Source organism: Microcaecilia unicolor, chromosome 10 (assembly GCF_901765095.1).
Source record: "Microcaecilia unicolor chromosome 10, aMicUni1.1, whole genome shotgun sequence".
Lineage (NCBI taxonomy): Eukaryota > Metazoa > Chordata > Amphibia > Gymnophiona > Siphonopidae > Microcaecilia > Microcaecilia unicolor.
In genome coordinates this window covers 198,409,689-198,434,508 of record NC_044040.1, presented here as the reverse complement: position 1 = coordinate 198,434,508, position 24,820 = coordinate 198,409,689, and the positions used below count along the sequence as shown (strand labels likewise).

General features: G+C 43.8%; 1 protein-coding gene across 2 annotated transcripts in view; it reads right to left on the bottom strand.

Moving 5' to 3' along the window:
• FNDC3B (fibronectin type III domain containing 3B) overlaps positions 1–24,820 on the bottom strand; it is a 549,281-nt gene that overhangs the window by 47,125 nt on the left and 477,336 nt on the right. For both annotated transcript variants that reach the window (XM_030216206.1, XM_030216207.1), the window contains 3 exons: positions 24,506–24,619; positions 20,017–20,172; positions 12,420–12,700 (listed from right to left, as the gene is read on the bottom strand). In XM_030216206.1, coding sequence (XP_030072066.1) covers positions 12,420–12,700; positions 20,017–20,172; positions 24,506–24,619 — 551 coding nt within the window. The remainder of the gene's footprint in view (positions 1–12,419; positions 12,701–20,016; positions 20,173–24,505; positions 24,620–24,820) is intronic.

Below are 24,820 nucleotides of genomic sequence, written 5' to 3'. Positions count from 1 at the left end.
TGGGTGGAGCCAGAGTCTGTAAAAATAGACCGACTCCAACTCCAGCTTCAAAATAAAGACTTACGACATTTCTCTTACAATTACTATACATTGCAGGAGTCAGCTGGACAGTAGAAAAACAGAGGAGTCCAGCTGAAAGTTTGGTGTATTGACTCCACAGCCCTGGTACTAACCCTGCATTAAAACCTTAGTTTGAAACGTAACTATTCATATAGTCTGTTGTTCCTTGATGAATTTGGCACAAACATTTCCTAATGGCTCTTTTACAAAAGCTTTGCATGCGATAACGGACATTAGTATGCACTAAATTCTAAGAAGCCCGTTACGTACCTATGGGTTCTGAGAATTTAGTACGCGCTAAGCTTTAGTAAAAGGTCCCATAGTCTTTCATTATTAAAAGCAAAATGTATCGTTCGTTGAGATTTTGGGAAAAAAATGTTTCAGATCAAAATATGTGAATAAAAGCCCTTTAAATTCATATAAAGAACGTTCAGCTTTCTTATTGTTTTTGAAGTCTGCACAGAGAATACTGCAGAAGAGTTTGGCATGGACAGTTTAGGCCGGCCGAGTGCCTCAGACGATAAATGCTGTTTACTGCCATGTGAAAGGTCCCTGGTTTGATCCCTGAGTTGGTGCTTTTGCTCCATTGGTTGATTGAGCTTGAGGATGCTCAAGCTCCTTAGGTGGGGAGGGAGTCATGAGGGATTCCTAGTGGCCAAATTCAGGAATCACGATTGAGCCCGGATATTCAATGCCGGGCTGTTTCCAGTGACCAGTTTATTTTTGGCTGGTTTAAAGCTAACTGGCTAAGTCAATATTCAGACTTTGCCAATTATCTTTAAACCAGCAAAAGATATCCAACCCTTTCAAGCAGATTGGCCTAGTGGTTAGGGTCTTGGACTTTGGTCCTGAGGAACTGAGTTCGATTCCCACTTCAGGCACAGGCAGCTCCTTGTGACTCTGGGCAAGTCACTTAACCCTCCATTGCCCCATGTAAGCCGCATTGAGCCTGCCATGAGTGGGAAAGCGCAGGGTACAAATGTAACAAAAATAAAATAGATACTATTAGAGATTCTACATGGAATGTTGCTACTCTTGGAGATTCTACATGGAATGTTGCTACTCTTGGAGATTCTACATGGAATGTTGCTATTCCACTAGCAACATTCCATGTAGAAGGCTGCGCAGGCTTCTGTTTCTGTGAGTCTGACGTCCTGCACGTATGTGCAGGACGTCGGGCTCACAGAGGCAGAAGCCTGCGCGGCCACATTGGTGATCTGCAAGGGCTGACTTCTACATGGAATGTTGCTAGTGGGACTGGGCAAGTCACTTAACCCTCCATTGCCCCATGTAAGCCGCATTGAGCCTGCCATGAGTGGGAAAGTGCGGGGTACAAATGTAACTAAAATAAATAAAAAATATCATGCTTGAGGGAATACAAAATTGTGAATAGGATGTTTCAGAGCGAATGTACTGTGCAAATGATTTTCCAGAGAGTAGGGGGACCACGTCACTAAAAGAACTATGTTGGATCTAATGGGAGCTTACCGGGAGCTGAAGAATTTTAGTACCTGTCCTCAGGGATTTGCTTCTTAAATATATCCAATTAGAACCCACGCTGCCTCGGTTTAAGGCTGCTCTTAAGACCTACTTTTCTTCTCAGGCCTTCGTTTAGGGTTAGGTGCCAATGTAAAGGAGCCAAACAAAGCCAATGAGGTGGATTTTCAAAGCGCTCAGGGACCTTTTTACAGAGCGACGGTACGTCCAACGTGGGCTTACCGCTCGCTCTTCAGGGACTACCGCTGGCCAAAGGCGGCCACCGGCAGTAGTCCTGCCCTCAGCGCACGCCATTTCCGGAGGAAAAAGGAAACCCCCAAGAAATGGCTTGCGTGGCAGTAGCCGGGCATCGCCACGTGCTGCCTGGTTACCGCCAGCTTAGCGTGGGAGCCCTTTTTGCCATCTCAATGGGTGGCGGTAAGGGCTCTCTGATGCTTGGCCATGTGGTAAGAGTTCTCTTATCCCATGGCCATGTGAGTCTGGGGGCTTTTTACCTACTGCGGTAAAAGGGGACCTGGAGCACGGGAAAAATGGCCCCCGCTGCTAGCGCAGGCCCTTTATCCCGCAACTTGGTAAAAGGACCCCTTAGACTTATAAATTTCCATAGTAACCTATGGACCTTTGCAATTCTAAGTGCTTTGAAAATGAGCTCCAATGTGTTTCTTTGTCATTGTTTCCACCTTTTTACCGCACACTTTTTGTTTTATAGCATTTTACTGTAAACTGCTTTGATATTTACTGAACAGGGGTATGTTCAGCCTTGTAATACACACAGCAGGGAGTAGAAAGGGAAGGCTCCTTCAAGAAACCGGGGAAGACGTATATTGTAAACCAAACCTTTATTCCAAGTTACACAGTGAAAAACTCGACTCGACACAGCTGTGTTTCGGCGCTAAAAAGCGCCTTCCTCAGGAGTCTTATAGTGTGCAGCTGATTTTGAAGAGAAGTGCTGGAGCAATCAACACATAACGGAGGTTTCTTTCGGCAGAGACATCGGACAAAATACCTATATCCGGTATTACGTAACACCAATATATCACAGATAATAGAATATACAAAATCAGCTGTACACCATAAGACTCCCGAGGAAGGCGCTTTTTCGCGCCGAAACACAGCTGTGTCGAGTTTTTCACTGTGTAACTTGGAATAAAGGTTTGATTTACAATATACGTCTTCCCCGGTTTCTTGGAGGAACCTTCCCTTCCTACTCCCTGCTGTGTGCGTTTCCTTGCGTAGGATCCTAGCGTACCTCCACCTTCTTGGTGGCATCTTCTTCTCAGCCTTGTAGTAAACAGAATACATAAACATATTGGGGGCTAACATGTATAAGACTTTTGTGTAGACTGGTTCATAAGTGGAACGGTCACATCATACACTAATTTATTTATTGCATTTGTATCCCACATTTCCCACCTATTTGCAGGCTCAATGTGGCGGCTTACATAGTACCGTGATGGCGACCGCCAATTCCGGTAAGAGAAATACAGAGTGGTCAAGTGTTAATGATCATAGATGACGGAGTATATAAGTATTCAAGGAGAGAGAGTTAAGTTTTGTCCAGTTCTGGTAGTAGTTTCGATTCTGTTGGAGGGTTCAGGTGTTTAGGTTGGATCATTCTGGTATGCCTTTGTGAACAGGTTGGTTTTTAGCGATTTCCGGAAGTTTGTTAGGTCGTGCATTGTTTTCATGATGTTTTTTTTTGTTACATTTGTATCCTGCGCTTTCCCACTCATGGCAGGCTCAATGCGGCTTACATGGGGCAATGGAGGGTTAAGTGACTTGCCCAGAGTCACAAGGAGCTGCCTGCACCTGAAGTGGGAATCGAACTCAGTTCCCCAGGACCAAAGTCCACCAACCTAACCACTAGGCCACTCCTCCACTGTTGCTACTATTTGAGATTCTACATGGAATGTTGCTATTCCACTAGCAACATTCCATGTAGAAGTCGGCCCTTGCAGATCACCAATGTGGCCGTGCAGGCTTCTACATGGAATGTTGCTAGTGGAATAGCAACATTCCATATAGAATCTCCAATAGTAGCAACATTCCATGTAGAATCTCCAATAGTATCTATTTTATTTTTGTTACATTTGTACCCTGCGCTTTCCCACTCATGGCAGGCTCAATGCGGCTTACATGGGGCAATGGAGGGTTAAGTGACTTGCCCAGAGTCACAAGGACCTGCCTGTGCCTGAAGTGGGAATGGAACTCAGTTCCTCAGTTCTCCAGGACCAAAGTCCACCACCCTAACCACTAGGCTACTCCTCCACTCTCTTTTGGAAGTGCATTCCATATTTGCGTGCTTATATAAGAGAAGCTGGATGCATATGTTGTTTTATATTTTAGCCCTTTGCAGCTGGGGTAGTGGAGATTTAGATATGTGCATGCCGACCTTTTTGTGTTTCTGGTTGGTAGGTCTATAAAAGGTCTGCCATGTAGACTGGGGCCTCGCCGTGAATGATTTTATGAACCAGGGTGCAGAGTTTGAACGCAATTCGCTCTTTGATTTTCAATCCAGCTTTTGGGACACATCCAGCCAGTTGGATTTTTGGGGTATCTAAGATGAATATGCATGAGAGACATTTATGTGCCATGGAGTAAATACATGAAAATCTCTCAAATGCATATTTGTTGTAGGTAACCTGTAAAAGACTGGCTGGGTTTGTCCCAAAGGATGAGTTGAAAATCACTGTTGACAGAGAGTGGAGGGGTTCCTGCTACACTTCCTTCCGCCCAAACGACTAAACGTTTTGAGAGGAATACATCTGTGTGCTGGTGCAGTGAAAGAAGGTGGTCCAAGGAGAAAGGCTATAGCTTTACCAGCATGGGGACTGGTAAAGTGGATATACCAGCTGTCATGAACATATAGACATTATGTTTTTACTTAATGGAAGGTTTAAAGAGAACTTTAAAATGCTTTCTGGACCAGGCCTGTAGGCTGGAACAGCAGGCCACTGGAGTGCACAGCCTTACAGGAGTTACAGAGCCTTAGTACTGCTTAGACCAAGGACAAAGGTGACAAACAAGGATAGAGGCAAATTCCAACAGTCAACCGTGGAAGTGTAGATATCAAAATACATGGACCACAACAGTACGGTAACTGTTACCATACTGCCAATGGACTGTGTGTTTTGATACCCAACTCCATCTACATTTCCAAAGACAAAGATGTACTATCTCACAAACTGGAGCTCCTGGAAAACCAGATATGATACAATGATTTGACAGTTTTTTTGGTCTCCTCTAACTGTGCTTGCTAGCATGGTCTAGAAATATTTGCACGAGGTCTTTAAAATTGCATTAAAACATAGTAACATAGTAGATGACAGCAGAAAAAGACCTGCACGGTCCATCCAGTCTGCCCAACAAAATAACTCATATATGCTACTTTTTGTGTATACCCTACTTTGATTTAGTAAGCAATTCTTGTTTTTTTGATACCAAACAGGCTCACTGATGTTTTGGTAGTTATGGAAGAGCCCACAGTGGTCTTCATAAGTACATAAGTAGTGCCACACTGGGAAAAGACCAAGGGTCCATCGAGCCCAGCATCCTGTCCACGACAGCGGCCAATCCAGGCCAAGGGCACCTGGCGAGCTTCCCAAACGTACAAACATTCTATACAATCAAGCCATTGTGACATCACTAATGAGGTTGGCTCTTATTGGTGGAATGAGCCACTATGACATCACAATAGGTTAAATCACTGCTCTATGTAATAAAAGTGAGCCAAGTAGAGGACATAAGTACATAAGTAATGCCACACTGGGAAAAGACCAAGGGTCCATCGAGCCCAGCATCCTGTCCACGACAGCGGCCAATCCAGGCCAAGGGCACCTGGCGAGCTTCCCAGACGTACAAACATCATGTACAATCCTGCATAACAGACATATATTTACTGGCCATGATAACTTGATTTCCTTATTTGTATCTGTTTAACTGTATTTTTGTTTTATTTTTTAACTTTTTGTTTCTTCTTTCTTGGCCAAAGAGGGTCTAAAACTGCTAAATAGTGTTTTCTTATTTTCTTTTTTTTATTTCTTACGGGTATACTTCCTTCATTCAGCAGAGTCTGAATATTTATTTTTAATAGGATTTATTTACCACCTTTTTGAAAGAATCCACTCAAGGCGGTGTACAGTAAGAATAAATCAAACGTAAGCAACAGACAATTACAGCAGTAAAAATATTCAAATAACAATACAAAATATGGCATAGGTACACTACTTACAATGTCAACACAATATGTAATAGAACATTTTAATAGACAGCGTAGGGTATAAGCAACGATGGAACTGAGCTAGTGATTCTCGGTGCAGCAAATGAGAGGAAGCCCAAAGGAACTGAATGGACTTCCTTTCATTTGCCGCACCAAGAACTGGTAGCACAGCTTTGTAAAAGAAAACGATAGGTAAGAGGAGTTAGAAAATATGTAATTTGAAATAAAATATAAAATTGAAAAAAAAAAAAGGAAAATAAAATGGAGGATAATTTCTTCTAGAAAAACCACATATCAGAAATACTACCATCTAGTCATAACTGCCACTATTGTTCTGTATTTAGAGCCTAGTGGCGTTCTAGAAAAGTTATATTTTTCTACCAGATGTTTTGGACGTGCGTATTACCGTCTGGGGCACGTAGTAGCCGGGCGAAAGTTCCAATTTGATGCATGTGGGCGCCTATGTGCCTTAGTAAAAGAGCCCCTAAGAAAAGATGGGAAGCAGGGCAGGCATTAGGGGTGGGCAAACAGGGCAATTGCTATGGGCCCCCCATGTCACGGGGGGGGGGGGGGGGGGGCTCAAACCTGCATAAAGTTGAAAGAGGGACAATCTGCAAGCACGTTTTGGGGCCCCCTCCCTACTGTCTGCCCTGGGCCCCTCATGTCTAGCACCGGGCCCTGATGGGAAGGGACACTTGTTTTCTTGCAGGTCAATATTCGGTTGGTGGTACTGTTTTTTAAATGCTAACTGTTGCTGGCTAAGTTAGACCTGGATATTCAATGCCGGACCATGTCTGGGTACGGACATTGAATATCCAAAGGCCAATATTCAGGGCCATACCTGCATAGCTAACCAACAGGACCACTATTTCATCAGTCCCACTTGCCTGGTTAGCTACATTGGAATTGGCCTAAATATTGCTGGTGTCCACATAGCTTCCGGGACTACTCCGACTCTGCCTCTAGACTGCTCCAGTGCTCAGAGAGGATATTCAGCAACACTGCCCAGTTAAATGCCGCTTACTATCATCGCCTGATGTGCTCAGTTTTGATATAACAGAGTAGGTGCCGCTCCTGGGCCTGGTAAAATCCTTCTGAATACCTGCTCCTTGGGATCTTAGGGCTGTATTCTATAAATGGCACTCAAAAATGGATGCTGGAAAAGATCGGCGCTAAACGCCATTTTATAAAGGGCACGCGCCTTTTATAGAATAGCGCATAGCGCCAATTCCCGTTCCCTGAATTTGGGCACAACACTTACGCCTGTTGAAATATGGAGGAAATGCTGCCACTCAAGTTGGGTTCAGAGACCCATTATTCTGTAACAATGCGTGAAACTTTACGCAATGCCCCCTTTCTCGAATTGTGTGCTACGGGATTCGGTTGCCCAGCATTACAGAATAGCCAGATGCTTATGAAAATCTTAATTGGTGCCAATTAACGTCAATAATTGGATGTTAGCATCCAATTATTGCTCACTAATGGCTCATTAGCCAATTATGTTGCACTGCATCTCAGGATCGCATCCAAATTTGGGTGCTATTAAGCTAACTTCTTTCCCCTTTTTTTTCTGTTTGGTAGCACTGCGTCGGGAGAAAAAGGCAGGTTTATGGCATGCTGTCCTATTCACAGATAGGGAGTAACTCTTTAAAGTATCTGCAAATGTTTAAACACCCAATTACGCACTTAAATCATTAGACTAATGACACATAAACATACAAATGCCCAAACTGTGTGATGTTCAAATCCCCTGCGCCGTTCTGAACAGTGCTGGAAAATTAGTGCCAGAACAGCGTGGAGGATTAAAGCCCTCATGATCAAAAATAATAGCACGTAAATTTGTGTGCGCTATTAGTTTTCAACATCGGGGGACTTCTGCAGGAGGGCCGTGCCTGAAGAAGTTGTTTGACAGGTCGGCTGTAAAAAAAAAAAAAAAGCCCGGAGCACTCAAACAGGAGGGTCCCCCCTCCCCTACGAAACTAAGGGAACTTGTACAGCGCTGCGTAACCCTGGCAGCGCTATAGAAATGCTAAGTAGTAGTAGTAGACAGAGGTCTGGTGGATCTCCAGCCCCCCACCCCCCCCCCCCCCCCAAAACAAGTTTCTCTTGTGGCCCAGTAGCCTTGTCTCCCCCTCCCCCTGACCCAAAGGCACAAGGGGGCTGGAGGTCCAGTGGACCTCTAGCTCTTTTAACCCCCCTGACACCAAAAGACTGACCCTGGTGGCCCAGTGGGCAACTCTATCCCCACCCCCCTATGGTGGCCTACTGCCCCCCAAACCTTGAGAAGGAAGAAGCACTCCCCCCTCCTTCCAGCGCCGCCTCCAAAATGGTAGGGAAGCCGTGCCCAGCACATCCCAGGATGCACTGGGCACTAGCAGGGGTGCTGTTTGCTGTGCCAGACCCCTTTGATAATATGTGTGAAAGTAATGCGGGTGCTAGTCCATAATGTTTAATTTTGCTATGCGTGGGGGGCACTGCTGCTTCGATAAAGCACATCAGAAAATCTTATCGAGAAGAAAGGAGAACCCCATTTAAAGATATAAAATCATACAATCCGGGGTCCTTTTACAAAGGTATGCTAGCCTGTTTAGCACGTGCTAAAAGCTAGACACACCCATAGGAATCTATGCTTGTCTCTAGCGCACCTTTGTAAAAGACCCCCTCTATTTCCTAAATCGGCCACTCTAATTTCAGACAGGACTGAGAGGTGCCCATTTGTCAGAGCGTCACCAGGAGTGCTCTTTTCAAACAGATTACGTCTTGCTTACACTACCCCTTGCTCTTAAAACAATCTTTACAGTAATGAGCCAACCCATGCAGCCATCTCAGAGACCACTAGACTCTGAGGCTACGCATACCATCTGACAGAGTGAATGCCTTTCTTAAAACATAAAAAGGGAACCACAAGAAGAAACTAATCCAAGAACATAAATCAGAGTTTAGCCTTCCTGTAAACACTGCTCTGAAAATCCACAGGGTAAAGATATTGAGCTGAAAGGGTTTGAGTGCAGAATAAAACAGCATTCTTTAACATTTCAGCTTTTCCCTTTCCTCTGATTTCCTAGATGTTTGGAGATTAGCACCAGTATGCAATTTATTTTGTGGTCTAAGAAAGAGAAAGACTGTATATAATCCATTTATCTAGTTGAGATTGTTTTCCTCTAATATTGTTTTAACGTACAGTCATCTCTGTATTACTGTTTGCAAGTGACCCTTGTAAAATGAAAAATTACAAATAAATGATTAAAAAAAAAAAAAAAGAACCAGTATGCAAAATCAGTGAGAGAAATACAGAATACTGAACCTCCCCCCCTCCAAAAAAAAATTAAATTAGATTTTGCACTCTCCATTTCACTAACGAAAGCTACTGAATACACTGGTGATACCTCTTGACAGGTGGCAGGAAAGATGAATGCAACTGCAAGCAGCAGAACAGACGAAATGAGCAGAGGAAAAACTACGGTAGCAAAATGATGTCGTGGCCCTTGGTCATTGCGATCTATATGCGAATTATTTTATGGGTCCCTAATGCAGGCGCATACGCTAAAACACGTTGAGCTACTCAGTTCTATTAGATGAGACACTCATACTGGATCGTCTTGTTTTGATGTGTGTTTTGATTCAGTTAGTTTTCTTTTTTTTTTTTATTTGATTTACTAACAGGTTGACGTAAATCCAATTAACTCCTAGTTTCTGGTTTTCCTCTGCTCACTTTCGCTGAGCTCCCTTCCCACTCATCCCCATCTTCTGAGCTCCTCCTGAGTCTGACCTCACTGGGAAAAGAATTAGATCGTCCGGCTTGCAAAGCAGTGTGGAGTCAGGCATAGTAATGGATATAAGAAATGGCGGATTTGTCTCTTATCTCTCCCATGGTTGCTGCCTATTACATAAAATTCAAAACTGCGTCACTACTCCACAATCAGCAGCTTTATCGGTTATCCTGGAGCCTAATCTAATCTAATTTGGATGCTTATATCCTGGTAAACAAGGACGAAGTTCGGTCAATATTGAAGATGTACCTTAACCCTCTAATTCTACAAAATTCACTAAAAATTGTGTGCGTACCCAATTTGCGCATAGGACTTAATTGAATGAGCTAATTAGCGCCAGCATTTGGCTTGTTAATCAATTATTGGCACTAATTAGATTTAATTGGCATATACGTGCTTACATTTTGAGTTGAAAAAGGGGGTGTGGAAATGGGAAGGTCATGGGCGGAACGGGTGCTTTCCTAACATTTACGCATGTTGCCATAGAATGAGGGGGAATGTGTGTCTAATGTAAGCATGTACATTTGCACCACGTTTCAGTTGGTGCAAATGGCCGTGCCTAAAGTTAGACGCGATTCCCAGGCTTGACCGCGCTATTCTATAAACCATGCCTAACTTTAAGCGCACTTTACAGAAGAGTGTGGGGTTTTTTTTTTGGTGCCATATATACAATTCACCCCTAAGGGAGGAAGTTATCAATGTAGACTACCGTTAAGTTTGGTCATTGCATAAAATGGGACCCTGTCTTAAAATAATCTAATGTCTGGTAAAATAACCCGACATAACAGAAGCCCATGTCGATAACTTCCTCCCTTAATGTACACCTTCATTATTGACTGAACATCTTCCTAAATCGAATAAGACAGAACATAAGGTTTAGCAAGATCAAGTTACTGCTGTCCCTAGTTTCAAAAGTGCTGTCATAGGTACAGTGAAATCTATTTGGGGAAAAAAAACCCAAGACCATCTGGGTAAAACATGCTGAAAGGCTTTTCCCATTTTATGCTTGGTACAGCTGGCAGAAAATGTTCCAGTTTAAAACTGTTTGGATATCAAAAAAGCCAGGGCCCTAGGATACAAACATCAGAGTGTATCAAACACATGATGCCACCATGCTGGACTAAAGCCAGGCTGGTTTTCAGGACGTCTATAATGAACATTACACGAAACACATCTGCAGACAACGTAAGCAGTGCACAAACCAGATTATGTGAGTGGTCAGTCTCTCAAAGACTGGGTTGAGAACTGCTGGTTTAATGCACGCTGCTGCTTATATAACGGAACAAGCAAGATCCTTGGTTGGTGAGTATCCCCAGATGCACCAAGGAAGCCATAACAGGCTATTACACACAAAATTTGGTTTATACACCATGGGGGAAATTAAGTGGAATCTGAAGTTAGGAACTGATTGATCCATGCTAAGCTAGAATTCTGTAAAGGGGAATCTGTGCAGAATGACCTTTGCTAGATTCTATAGACGGCACCTGAAAATTCCACGCAGAAAAAAAATACGCCTAGGCATATTCTATAAAAGTACGTCTATATTTTATAAGGCTTAAAATTTCCGCACGGTATACAGAATACGCCGAGCACCTCTCCACACGACCAAATTTAGTCTCAAGCCATTTGTGCCATGTTTTACTCGGTGTAAATCCCAAAGTCTAAATTAGGTGCAGAGCAGGTATAGTCTATAACAACGCGCATAAATCTTAGAAACACCCATGCCCCACCCCCTTTTCAACTAGGCGACATAGAATTTAAGCGCCCAACATTACAGAATGCGTTTAGTGAGCTGTGCACGTAAATCTTAATTGCCAATTAGTGCTAATTGATTAACATCTAATTAAGTGCTGATTAGCTAGTTTACCAATTAAGTTACATGCATTGTTATAGAATATGCTTCGATTTCCTCGCCATACATAGAATCCCAGAGTCTGCGCCTAACTTCGGGCGCAAGCATTTACACCTGCCAAAAGTTCATGTAAATGCTCTTGCCCGATAAAGGGCAGTTAAGTGCTCAAATGCAGGTATTCTACAACACCACACCTGGGAATGTCGTTGACCTGCCCATGCCTCTCCTATGGAGTAGCACGCTACGAAATTTAAGTATGCATCTTATAGAATAAGAGTGCAGGGCAGCAATTAGGTATGCATAACTCCTACTTATTGTCAACCGAGAGTTTGTTAATGCCAATAATTGATTGTTAGCACCTAATTACGTAATTAGTTTATGCACGGATCTGTGATACATATCCAAACTTGCATTCTCAACTCTGGGTGACCTAGACAGAATCTCCCCTATGAAGAAAGACTAAGGAGGCTAGGGCTTTACAGCTTGGAGAAGAGACGGCTGAGGGGAGTCATGATAGAGGTATATAAAATAATGAGTGGAGTGGAACGGGTGGATGTGAAGCGTCTGTTCACGCTTTCCAAAAATACTAGGACTAGGGGGCATGCGATGAAACTACAGTGTAGTAAATTTAAAACAAATCGGAGAAAATATTTCTTCATCCAACACGTAATTAAACTCTGGAATTCGTTGCCGGAGAACGTGGTGAAGGCCGTTAGCTTGGCAGAGTTTAAAAAGGGGTTAGATGGTTTCCTAAAGGAGAAGTCCATAAACCGCTACTAAATGGACTTGGGAAAAATCCACAATTCCGGGAATAACATGTATAGAATGTTTGTACGTTTGGGAAGCTCGCCAGGTGCCCTTGGCCTGGATTGGCCGCTGTCGTGGACAGGATGCTGGGCTCGATGGACCCTTGGTCTTTTCCCAGTGTGGCATTACTTATGAATCTGACAGCATATCTTGGTTAACCCTGTTTTACAATACAAAATAATACCATTTCAACAGATATAAGAAGACCTCTTACCGATATGACGTTTCTGGAAGTAGATCCTCGATAACATAGCTTGTGACGTTGCCCACTGAAATACTAGTCTCCCCCAGGTCAATATTATAAGAAATAATTTCGGACCCATTATTGCACGGTTCTTCCCAGTTCAATACAATACACACAGAAGTGGAAACTGGACACAAATTGATGGGTAAATCCTCCACAACATAAATGTTCGGAACTACATCTGGCACTGATGCAGGGGTTTGACAGGTCACTAGTTCACTGTAGGGTCCTGCTCCCGCTTGGTTTACAGCCTAGGAAAGAAGACAGAAAGGGTGAAATTTTGGATTCATTCGCAAAGGTTCATAGAATGCAATACTCCAAATTTGCATACTGAGTTCACCCCTTAGCAGAGGTGGGAGGAACACAGACAAAATAACAAGTTAGCTCTCTTCTGGTTAAATGGTAGAGCTGCTACTTCCAAACCAGAAGGTTGCTAGTTCTAGTCTCAGATATATTTTTAAACACTGTTTTACTATGAGGTCCTTTTTATTTATTTATTAGGATTTATTTACCGCCTTTTTGAAGGAATTCACTCAAGATGATGTACAGTAAGAATGAATCACGCATAAGCAATACACAATTACAGCAGTAAAAATATTCAAATAACAATACAAGTATGGCGTGGAGGGGCATAATCGAATGGCGCCGGCCATCTATATGGGTGGCCATCTCTAAGGCTGACGCCGTAAAGAGGTGTCCCGAACCGTATTATCGAAACAAGATGGCCAGCCATCTTTCGTTTCAAAAATACGGTTGGGGCCGGCCAAATGTCAGAGATGGCTGGCATCGGTTTTCGCTGATAATGGAAACCGATGCCGGCCATCTCAAACCCGGCCAAATCCAAGGCATTTGGTCGCGGGAGGGGTCAGCATTCCTAGTGCACTGGTCCCCCTCACATGCCAGGACACCAACCGGGCACCCTAGGGGGCACTGCAGTGGACTTCATTAATAGCTCCCAGTTACACAGCTCCCTTCGCTTGGGTGCTGAGCCCCCCAGAACCCACTCCCCACAACTGTACAACTCTACCATAGCTCTTATGGGTGAAAGGGGGCACATACATATGGGTATAGTGGGTTTCGGGTGGGTTTTGGAGGGCTCCCATTTACCACCACAAGTGTAACAGGTAGGGGGGAGGATGGGCCTGGGTCTGCCTGCCTGAAGTGCACTGCAGTACCCCCTAAAACTGCTCCAGGGACCTGCATACTGCTGTCATGGAGCTGGGTATGACATTTGAGGCTGGCAAAAAATGTTTTTGTTTTTTTTAAAGGGTGGGAGGGGGTTGGTGACCACTGGGGGAGTACGGGGAGGTCATCCCCGATTCCCTCCGGTGGTCATCTTGTCAGTTGGGGCACTTTTTGGAGGCTTGGTCCTAAAAATAAATGGACCAAGTGAAGTCGTCGAAGTACTCGTCAGAGCCCGCCTTTTTTATACCCCCTTGTAACCGCGCCCATGCCCCGCCTTCCGTACCCTGCCGAAACGCCCCCTTTAACTTTGGCCGGCCCTGCGACGGAATGCAGTTGGAGCCGGCCAAAATCGGCTTTCGATTATACCGATTTGGCCGGGTTCAGGAGATGGCCGGCCACCTCCCGATTTGCGTCGGAAGATGGCTGGCCTTCTCGTTCGAAAATAAGCAGGTTAGTATACTACTTACAATGTCAACACAATACGTAATGACAAATTTTAATAGACAGCGCGGGGTATAAGCAAAGATGGAACATATAGATTTTACTAAGCTGCGGTAAAAAGTGGCCTTGGTGCGCTCTTGCATGGGTTTTTCCCACGCATTAAGGACATTTTGTACTGCAGCCGGAAAATGGCCATTTTTCTCTTTTGTTACCAATGCCTATTTTGGGTCTAAGCTTGCTGCTCTAAGCATTGGGTTACTCCTCTACTCTAAACGTTATAAATAACTACCGTTTTCCCCTTCAGCCCTAAGGTCAGACAGACAGTATAAACGCGAAACTTCAACTAACCAATGTACAGATAAAGTCAGCGCTTAGAATCTTTCATTGAATGCTGAAACAGTTTTTACAGACTTAAGAATGGTTGAGACAAGACTCAAGACACTGGCATGTTGGAGATTTAGGTGCTATTCCCACTCCTGGCTTCACCTTGTTATAGACATAGAGGCAGCATTTAAAGAAGGCTAGAGTCACTGCAGTTCCTCCATTAGCTAACACTGACACATACTGGCCACTTTCGAGTGGAATTAGAAAAGGTGCAGAGAAGGGCGACGAAAATGATAAAGGGGATGGGACGACTTCCCTATGAGGAAAGGCTAAAGCGGCTGGGGCTCTTCAGCTTGGAGAAAAGACGGCTGAGGGGAGATATGATAGAGGTCTATAAAATAACGAGTGGAGTGGAACGGGTAGACGTAAAGCGTCTGTTTAACGCTTTTCAAAAATACTAGGACTAGGGGGCATACGAAGAAGCTACAAAGTAGTAAATTTAAAACGAATCGGAGAAACTTTTCTTCACTCAACATGTAATTCAACTCTGGAATTCGTTGCCAGAGAATGTGGTAAAAGCTTTTAGCTTAGCAGAGTTTAAAAAAGGTTTGGCCGGCTTCCTAAAGGAAAAGTCCATAGACCATTATTAAATTGGACTTGGGGAAAATCCACTATTTCTGGAATAAGCAGCATAAAATGTTTTGTACTTTTTTGGGGATCTTGCCAGGTATTTGTGACCTGGATTGGCCACTGTTGGAAACAGGATACTGGGCTTGACGGACCTTTGCTCTGTTCCAGTATGGCAATATTTATGTACTTATGAGTCTAAAGGGAATCAGTCTCTGGCTTCTGAGTGAACATGGTTACTGTAGTGGCTAGAGAAAAGTGGAAGAGGGAACATCCCCAAGTCACACTAAATGAAGGTTTGCAGTACTATAGCCCCGGCAACGGTTGATTTTGATTGAGCTGGACAGAATGTGATCATCCCAAAACCACAACAACAAACTCTGGGTTTGGACTGATCTCTGGATTCAAGTACTGGCAAGAGCCAAGAAAGCAACGATCCTTAACAAAAATAGTCATTAAACAGTAGCCTTGGCAGTCAAACAACACTAAAATCCCTGTCACGGTTTTCAAGTGACTGGAATGGCTGAGACATGACTCTGCTGCTGTTCACTGGATGGAGCTATAACCACCCAGGACGCTCTGCAAAATGAATAGCTTTATTCTGCTTCTGTAGCAAAGCCTTTGCTGTCACAGTGCTGCTTTCGTATTTAGTTAATGATTTCTGAAATTCAGTGGCAGCAGTAAACCAATATGCGTGTGATACTTTGCCCTACTGAAGAATACAAGGGCCTTGCTAGGGGAAAGCAGCTTTCACGTTCAACAATGGCTCCACAGATAACATGTAACCATAAAATTTGCAAAGAATGGATTTAACTGGAAACAAACCAAGCACAGTAAAACTTTCCTTAAGGCTCACACAATACTTTAATTAATGAGCGCCTATCACTTTTCTGTACATCTAGCTGTGTAAACAAGTGCCCATGACAGTTCCAAAATCAAAATGGCAGCCGCGAACTCCCACGGCAGTCTAGAGAGGCTGCTGTGGAAAGTCACAGCCGCCATTTTTGCTACGCGGCGGGCGGGACAGGAGCGCCTCAGGATTGCTCCTGCTCCAAAGAGGCCACTAGACCACCAGGGCTTTTAGAAAGTAGGCCTGGGGAGGGCCTAAAGGTGAGGGATAAGTGGAGTTGGTACGTGGCCCAGGATGATGGGGTTTTTTTTGTTGGAAGGGGCTGGCCTGGGCTTGCAGTGGAGGAAGGCCAGCTTGGGCTTGCGGCGGCAGCAGAGACTGGTGGCAAGGAGTTTCATAAGTACATAAGCACCGCCATACTGGGAAAAGACCAAGGGTCCATCAAGCCCAGCATCCTGTCTCTGACAGTGGCCAATCCAGGCTTCAAGAACCCTGCAACCCCACCCTCCAAAAAAAATTAATAATGTTCAATGGACTTTTCCCTCAGGAATCTGCCCAAACCCCCTTTAAATTCCGTAAGGCCAGCTGCTGTCACTACATTCTCTGGCAACGAGTTCCAGAGTCTAACTACACGCTGAGTAAAGAAAAACTTTCTCCTATTTGTTTTAAATCTACCATAAGTATTGCCACACTGGGACAGACCAAAGGTCCATCAAAGCCCAGCATCCTGTTTCCAACAGTGGCTAATCCAGGTCACAAATACATGGCAAGATCCCAAAAAAGCGCAATACATTTATGCTGCTTATCCCAGAAATAAACAGTGGATTTTCCACAAGTCAATTTAATAATGGTCGATGGACTTTTCGTTTACAAAGCCGTCCAGACCCTTTTTAAACCCCGCTAAGCTAACCGCCTTTACCACATTCTCTGGCAATGAATTCCACAGTTTAATTACACGTTGAGTGAAGAAAGATTTTCTCCGATTCGTATTAAATTTACTACTTTGCAGCTTCATCGCATGCCCCCTAGTCCTAGTATTTTTGGAAAGAGTAAAGAAATGATTCACGTCTACCCGTTCCACTCCACTCGTTATTTTATAGACCTCTATCGTATCTCCCCCTCAGCCGTCTTTTCTCCAAGCTGAAGAGCCCCAGCCGCTTTAGCTTTTCCTCATAGGGAAGTCGTCCCATCCCCCCTTTATCATTTTCGTCGCCCTTCTCTGTACCTTTTCTAATTCCACTATATCTTTTTTGAGATGCAGCGACCAGATTCAGCCGAACGTGCGCTGGCAATGACAGAAACCCAAACCCGGATTTCGGGCCAGTTTCGGTGCCAAATCCAAAACGAAACCCAAAATTTAGTTGGCCTCTTAACTTACATAACGCACATAAATGCCAGCATGCAGCCTAAGCACTATTCTGCAAATACCCGCTTACTTACACAGCGGGTATTTGCAAAGGGGCATACACAGGGGAGGCACATGGGTGGGGCAGAGATGGGGCGCCCTGTTATGAGTGAATACTGTAAATTACTTGAGTACTTGCTGCAGGTAAAGTATCTACAACCCCTCCCCCCCCCATGGCACCTCTCCATCTCCTGCCCCCCCCCCCCCAGACTATATCAGTCCATTACAGCTTCTGTTGTCGCGGTGGGCTCATCCTGTGAAAGGAGCTCTGGATCTTTCATTTCTCTGTATGATTTGGTCTTCAACACAGTATTTTGGCCCCACTGCAGAATGGAAGTTAAAATTCCTTAAATTGATTCAGTGTGTTCAGCCTGCCTCAGCTTTGTTTTCAACAAGTCACTTTTAAAGGGGCAGTTACTTCGCTCAACATATTTGAATCAATTTATAGTTGGTATATATATTGCCTATTTGTTTTGGCGGGGGGGGGGGGGGGGGGGGGAACTGGTTTCACTTTCATTTATTCCTAAAAAAGTGACGCTCTCAGAAGAAAGCTTGCTTACTCTCCTATCGCTAAATGCTGCCTTGGAAACCAGCAAATTTACGTTGCTGCCTTACCACTGCGAATTCATACACTAAGGTCTAGATCCTATATGTGCCAAAAAAGCACTATTCTATAAGATGTGCTAAACGTTAGGCGCGGTTTATAGAATAGCGCTTACACCTAACTTTAGGTGCGGCCATTTGTACATTAGGTGCATATCGCCGTTATTCTAGAGATGGGAGTAACTAGTGAGGTAATTAAATTTGCTGATGACACAAAGTTATTCAAAGTCGTTAAATCGCGGGAGGATTGTGAAAAATTACAAGAGGACTTTACGAGACTGGGAGACTGGGCGTCTAAATGGCAGATGACGTTTAATGTGAGCAAGTGCAAAGCGATGCATGTGGGAAAGAGGAACCCGAATTATAGCTATGTCATGCAAGGTTCCACGTTAGGAGTCATGGACCAAGAAAGGGATCTAGGTGTCGTCATTAATGAATGTTAGGTATTATTAGAAAAGGAATGGAAAACAAAAATGAGAATGTTATAATGCCTTTGTATAGCTCCATGGTGCGACCGCACCTTGAATTTTGTGCTCAATTCTGGTCACCGCATCTCAAAAAAGATATAGTGGAATTATAAAAGGTGAAGGGCGATGAAAATGATAAAGGGGATGGGACGACTTCCCTATGAGGAAAGGCTAAAGCGGCCAGGGCTCTTCAGCTTGCAGAAAAGGCGGCTGAGGGGGAGATATGATAGAGGTCTATAAAATAATGAGTGGAGTTGAACGGGTAGATGTGAAGTGTCTGTTCATGCTTTCCAAAAATACTACTACTACTACTACTTAACATTTCTAAAGCGCTACTAGGGTTACGCAGCGCTGTACAATTTAACATAGAGGGACGGTCCCTGCTCAAGGAGCTTACAAATCTAAGAGACAAGTGAACGGACAGTCCGATAGGGGCGGTCATATTGGGGCAGTCTGGATTTAGTGAACGGTAAGAGTTAGGTGCCGAATGCAGCATAATGAGTGGAGTTGAACGGATAGATGTGAAGTGTCTGTTCACGCTTTCCAAAAATACTAGGACTAGGGGGCATGCGATGAAGCTACAATGTAGTAAATTTACAACGAATCGGAGAAACTTTTTCTTCACTCAACGTTTAATTAAACTCTGGAATTCGTTGCCAGAGAATGTGGTAAAGGCAGTTAGCTTAGCGGAGTTTAAAAAAAGGTTTGGACGGCTTCCTAAAGAAAAAGTCCATAGGCCATTATTAAATGGACTTGGGGAAAATCCACTATTTCTGGGATAAGCAGTATAAAAATGTTTTGTACTTTTTGGGGATTTTGCCACGTATTTGTGACCTGGATTGGCCACTGTTGGAAACAGGATGCTGGGCTCGATGGACCTTTGGTCTTTCCCAGTATGGCAATACTTATGTACTTATGTAATAATGCACATTAATTTTAGGAATGCCCCTATCCGCCCATGACCCTCCTGTTTCTGCGTCCCCTTTTTCAGATTGCACGTGTAATTTATGTGCATAAAGTTCAATTAAATTTAATTAGTGCTGATAATTGCTTGTCAAAAAGCCAATTATTAGTGCTAATTAGCTTATTTAATTAAACTGCATGCACAAATTGGGCAAACGTCCACATTTGCGCACACAATTTTTGTCGACTTACAGAATTAGTGGCCAAGAGCTTTTTGTATTATTTGAACATACCCTTGAATTACAGAAAGTTTCGAACTGTTATAATGATCTCAATTTCCGTACAAAAGCAGATTATTTCCTATATTTTAGCACTTGACAACCCAGTGGGTAACTTATAACTCTCACAGTATTACTGAAGCAACCTGACACTAACATGTTTAAATGAGTTGTCAATGACTGCACACTTTGTTCAGATGTGGGCCAACGACATTTTAGTTTCCAGTTAAAATATTGTTCTACTTAGACACGCAAACTAGGCCATCAATCTCCCAACTCATAACGTTTACAAAAACGACATCTGAAAAACGAGAACAATTTTGAGAAGACACATAATTGTATTACATCTCCCAAAACAAACTTGCTTAACGTTCTCAGACAAATAAATATGGAAAACACATTGCAACTAGAAATAAAAGCAGAAATAATGATATGCTTCCTGGAAAACGACTTGTTCAGGAGATAAACAAATCTGATTTCGTACCTGCAGTCTGCAGCAGTAATGTGTTGCTGGTGACAGATCACTCATTTCAAAGAAGGTGTCGGTACCGCTGTAAATGAGTTCTAAAGACTCCTCGTCTTCCTCCTCTCCCCATTCCAGTCTGTACTCCGAGATATCAGCACCAGAACGTTCAGGACTCTGTAACACAAAGATCTATTTCAACTCCCATGCGCAAAGACCGCCATCTCGACTTAAGGACCAGCCTTGGCTATGGAGAACAATAAATCAGACATAAGAAACACAGGCTGAACTGGGATGAAAACAACTTGTTATTAGAAGGTCCATAGACGAAAGAAGTGGCCAAACGGTTAGCTACGACTTTACAATGGTTGTTCCCTTAACAATGAGTTATCATTACCTTGTTAATCGTTTATTATTATTATTATCATTTATTGCACTTGTAGCCCACATTTTCCCACCTAATTGCAGGCTCAATGTGGCTTACAAAGACCTGTTATGGCATCGCCATACCAAGTTGAATATTACAATTAGTGGTACAAAGAAGATTAATGAAGACAAGAGGAATTGTTCAGGCAGTCGTAGAAGGATAAATTCTAAATAAAGTTGGGTAGGTGTTGTGTTAAAGTTAGTTAGGGGTTCTCGTGGTAGGCATTGTTAAAGAGGTATGTCTTCAGGGCTTTGCGGAAGTTAGTTAATCCGTTGATTGTTTTCAGGTGAGTTGGAAGTGAATTCCATAGTTGCGTACTCATATAGGAAAAGCTGGTCCCGTGTGCTAGTTTGTATTTTAGTCCTTTGCAGCTGGGGAAGTGTAGGTTAAGAAAGGTGCGGGAAGATCTCTTAGCATTTCTGGGTGGTAGGTCGACGAGGTCTAGCATGTAGGTCGGGGCATCTCCGTAAATGATTTTATGAACAATCGTGCAGATCTTGAATGTGGTACGTTCTTTAAGTGGAAGCCAGTGTAATTTCTTTCTTAGGGGTATAATACAATTATGAACATGTGCAGCTTTCTGATATATCAGAAACTTCTCAGTAGTGGATCGCCTCATATTCAGGGGAATTCTATGAATGCACTTAAAATTGCGTGCACAAATTTGGGTGTGTGGCGTGAGCCCAACTTGCGCATGCAATATAACTGAGTAACAAGCCTATTAGTGCCAATAATTGGATGTTATCAGTTATTGGTGTTCATTGGCAACAATTTCAATTTACATGCTCATCTTGCTAAGCACTATTCTGCTAAGCGTGCAACTGAAAGAGGGCGTGGCCATGGGAGGGGCATGGGCAGAAGTCCAAAGAAGTACAGGATGACACACAGCTCCAATGTGTTGGGAGAACAAAAGGTCTCTATTCCAAAGCACCAAATAAAGACCAGACATGGTGTTTCGGCGGAGACACCACCTGCTTCAGGGGTCTGTATTCTATTGCTTTGTTGTTGTTGTTTATAAGACATATACGTCAGCTTTTAATTACCTATTACAGAAATCCACTATGAGGTAGATATGCAGTCCACATGGAGTGCTGGCCACATAACTACTTTTTTCAAATACTAAGTCATCAGACAGAAATTTTGGACAGCCCTTTTCAACACTGGCCCCTAGGTACCTAACTCTGCAGAACTGAAAATCCTTCTCTGCAACTAAATTTAAGTCCTTAAATTCACAAGGCACCTAAACTAAGGGGCCCTTTTAGTAAGCTGTGTAGGCTCCTACGTGCGCCAATTTTGGAGTTACCGCGTGGCTCTTGAGGTAATTTCATTTTTGGAGAGCGTCCGCTACGCACATCCGAAAAATGATTTTCATTTTCTGACACGAATCTGCTACGGGGGTCAAGTGGCATTTGACACGCGTAGGTCCTTACCACCCTGTTACCGCATGAGACCTTACCACTAAGTCAACGGCTGGCAGTAAGGTCTCAGGCCCAAAATGGATGCGTACCAATTTTTATTTTGCCGCACATCCATTTTGGGCAAAAGTTTTTAAAAGGCCTTTTTTTACAGGCAGGCAAAAAAATGGATCTGTGTGCGCCCAAAACCCGAAGGCCATTTTTCAGCGCACCTTAATAAAAGGACCCCTAATTTCTTTGACTAAATCCCTTTTATGTAATTTTTGAACAAAAATAAAACAGTACTGTGATCCGGCCTAAAATATCTCCCATTTATCAACTGGGCCGGATATTCAGACCATGGGAGGTAGCCGGACTGCCTCCCATGGTCAGTACCAAGCCCGGATATTCAATGCCAGGACATTTCCGGTTTATTTTTGGCTGCTAAGAACATAGCCGGCCAAGCCGACATTCAGCGCTAGCTGGCTAAGTTCATAGCGGTTAAAGACAGACCTGCTATTGACACGGCCAGATTTGGCTGCCAAACTTAGAGGTCCATTTACTAAGGTGCACTGAAAAATGGCCTTTGCTGGTGTAGACGCATGTATTGGACGCACACAAGTCCATTTTTCAGCGAGCCCGCAAAAAAAGGCCTTTTTAAAAATTTTTTTGCAGAAAATGGACGTGTCAAAATAAAAATCAGTGTGTGTCCATTTTGGGCCTGAGACCTTACCGCCACCCACTGACTTAGCGGTAAGGTCTCACGCGTTAACTGGGCAGTAATCGTCACCTCGCGTACACCGCCGATTACAGCCTGGTTAGTGCCACGCGGTAGAAAATAGAAATTATTTTCTGCCTTACCGCCCGGGGCACGCCAGTTCTGATTTGATGTGCGTCGTATGCGCGTAGGTGCCTACGCGTCTTAGTAAAAAAAAAGTCCCTTAGCCGGTGACGTGCTGAAAATCAGTGGATAGCCAGTTAGATTGAGCGATGTAACTGGCTATTCGCTAAGTGCTAACCAGGAATTTTCAGCGGGAGACAGCTATCTCACGCTGAATATTAGCACATAGCTGGCTAATTACCATTTAACCGGTCAGGTGCTGTTCCTGTCTGGTTAAATGGTTTTGAATATCGGCTGGACTGTGTTTTCGACTTGTGGATGTATTTTCAAGCCTGTAGCAAATGTTAATGGCTTCCACATTAAGAAATACAGTTAACTACAGGACACCTGGCGACTTAACTTAGTTCTGACAAAACTTTAAGTTACTATGTTCTGGCTTTTCGGGGCAGCCTCTCTCTCTGATGGGTCTTTTCTCGACTTTTATAAATGTACCAGCCAAATCTTTTTTGGGTTCTGTTTAATAGTTGGCTTTATTTATATTATAATGGCTTGTGTTTTCTCTTTTATCATAAAACAATTCTCCTTACTATAAATGGAAACATTTATAAGCTGTAAACCCTCTCTCTCTGCCCAACCACCATTATCACCCATTCTGTACAGATTTACTTGTCTAGAGAAACAATGGCCACTTTTCTATGGTCAATTTAAGTCAATATAAAATAGGCTGATTGGAATCTTTTAGAGAGTTACGGATCACATGTCTATTCCCTTTATACAAGGAAGAGACACTAGCTGGCTATCAAACAGGTCAAGTAGTGTCCAGGATAGTTTCCCAAACTGTGGAATGTAACCCCAAATGGGGTCACAGGCTGGGCAGACTCTCCATAAAATGTCATTGGCCTGTGCTATCTGTGGCCACAGAAAGATTGCTATGCAATGGTCTAGGAATGCTGGTACTGCTCACTCAGCACAAGGAAGTCTCTGGCATGCTTTGTATGCATGTGGAAAAGTAAGACAGGATGCTGGGAAAACACAGGGGCTGTAGATGACTTCTGTGCATAGCAGGGCCTCCAAAAAGGAGGAGGCAAGATTTCCCCTGGTCCGGCCTCCAAGGGGGGGGGGGGGGGGGGGGGGGGTTGGAGCTGACAACAGAAAAGCCGCTTTCTTCAGGCTTCTGGTGGCAGGCACAGGCAGGAGGCTGGATTGGTCTCCTGCTCTTGTGTGCCGGGTTAACACGTTAACTCTGCTCTGCCAGCCACGTCCTGCTTCCTAAGTGAAGTACTTCCTATTTCCGCATAGGTGGGAGGGGACACAACAGGAAGGACCTATGGCTGGCAGAACAGAGTTAACGCGATAACCCAGAATACAGGAGCAGGACACAGACTGAGCGAGCAGTAAGCTACTGCCAGGTGGGGGTTGGAGGGTGGGGCCACCCCAGGCCTGGCTTGGTCTCTTGGCAGCCCTGGTGCAGAGTCAATGGAAAGAAAACAACAAGAGAAACTTTGACAGGAAGGAGAAAAAAAATAATCTGGTGACTGCAACTCAACTTTCTTATTTCTTTCCTTCTAATTTTTTGATATCTTATGTACCTTAATTGTATATTATTCTGTTCTCTCATTCCATAATTGGTGACTGCCATTACGGCATAATGTAAGCCACATAGAGCCTGCAAAGAGGAGGGAAAATGTGGGATACAAATGCAGCAAATAACAAACTTACATTGCAAGCCAACACTGCAACACCACTGTCGGCAGCTAAAGAGTTTCCAGAGATTCCAAGAAATCAGCAATCCACTTCAGCTTTTACCTAAGGGAACCTGAGCTCTCCCTGGAACTGAACTTCACTTACCTCCCAGTTTATCTGCACACACGCATCAGAAATAAAGGTTAACAATGGCGCTCGGCACTGGCCCGGTGGCCCCGCTGCTGTCGTAACTTCTGTGGCTTCAGAGTACGGGCCGTACTGAAAAACAAATACGCCTTTCATTTCCCACTCATTTGGGAGTTTTCACTGTAGTCCAAATTAGCTTAGAGGGAACCAGATTCCCATTATTCTTGGCTAATATTAAAAAACCATTAGAGATTCAGAGCATGGTGAGTGTCAGCTAATGCAGCGGTTCTCAAACCTGTCCTGGATGCTGCAAATCTGTCTCATAAATATTCA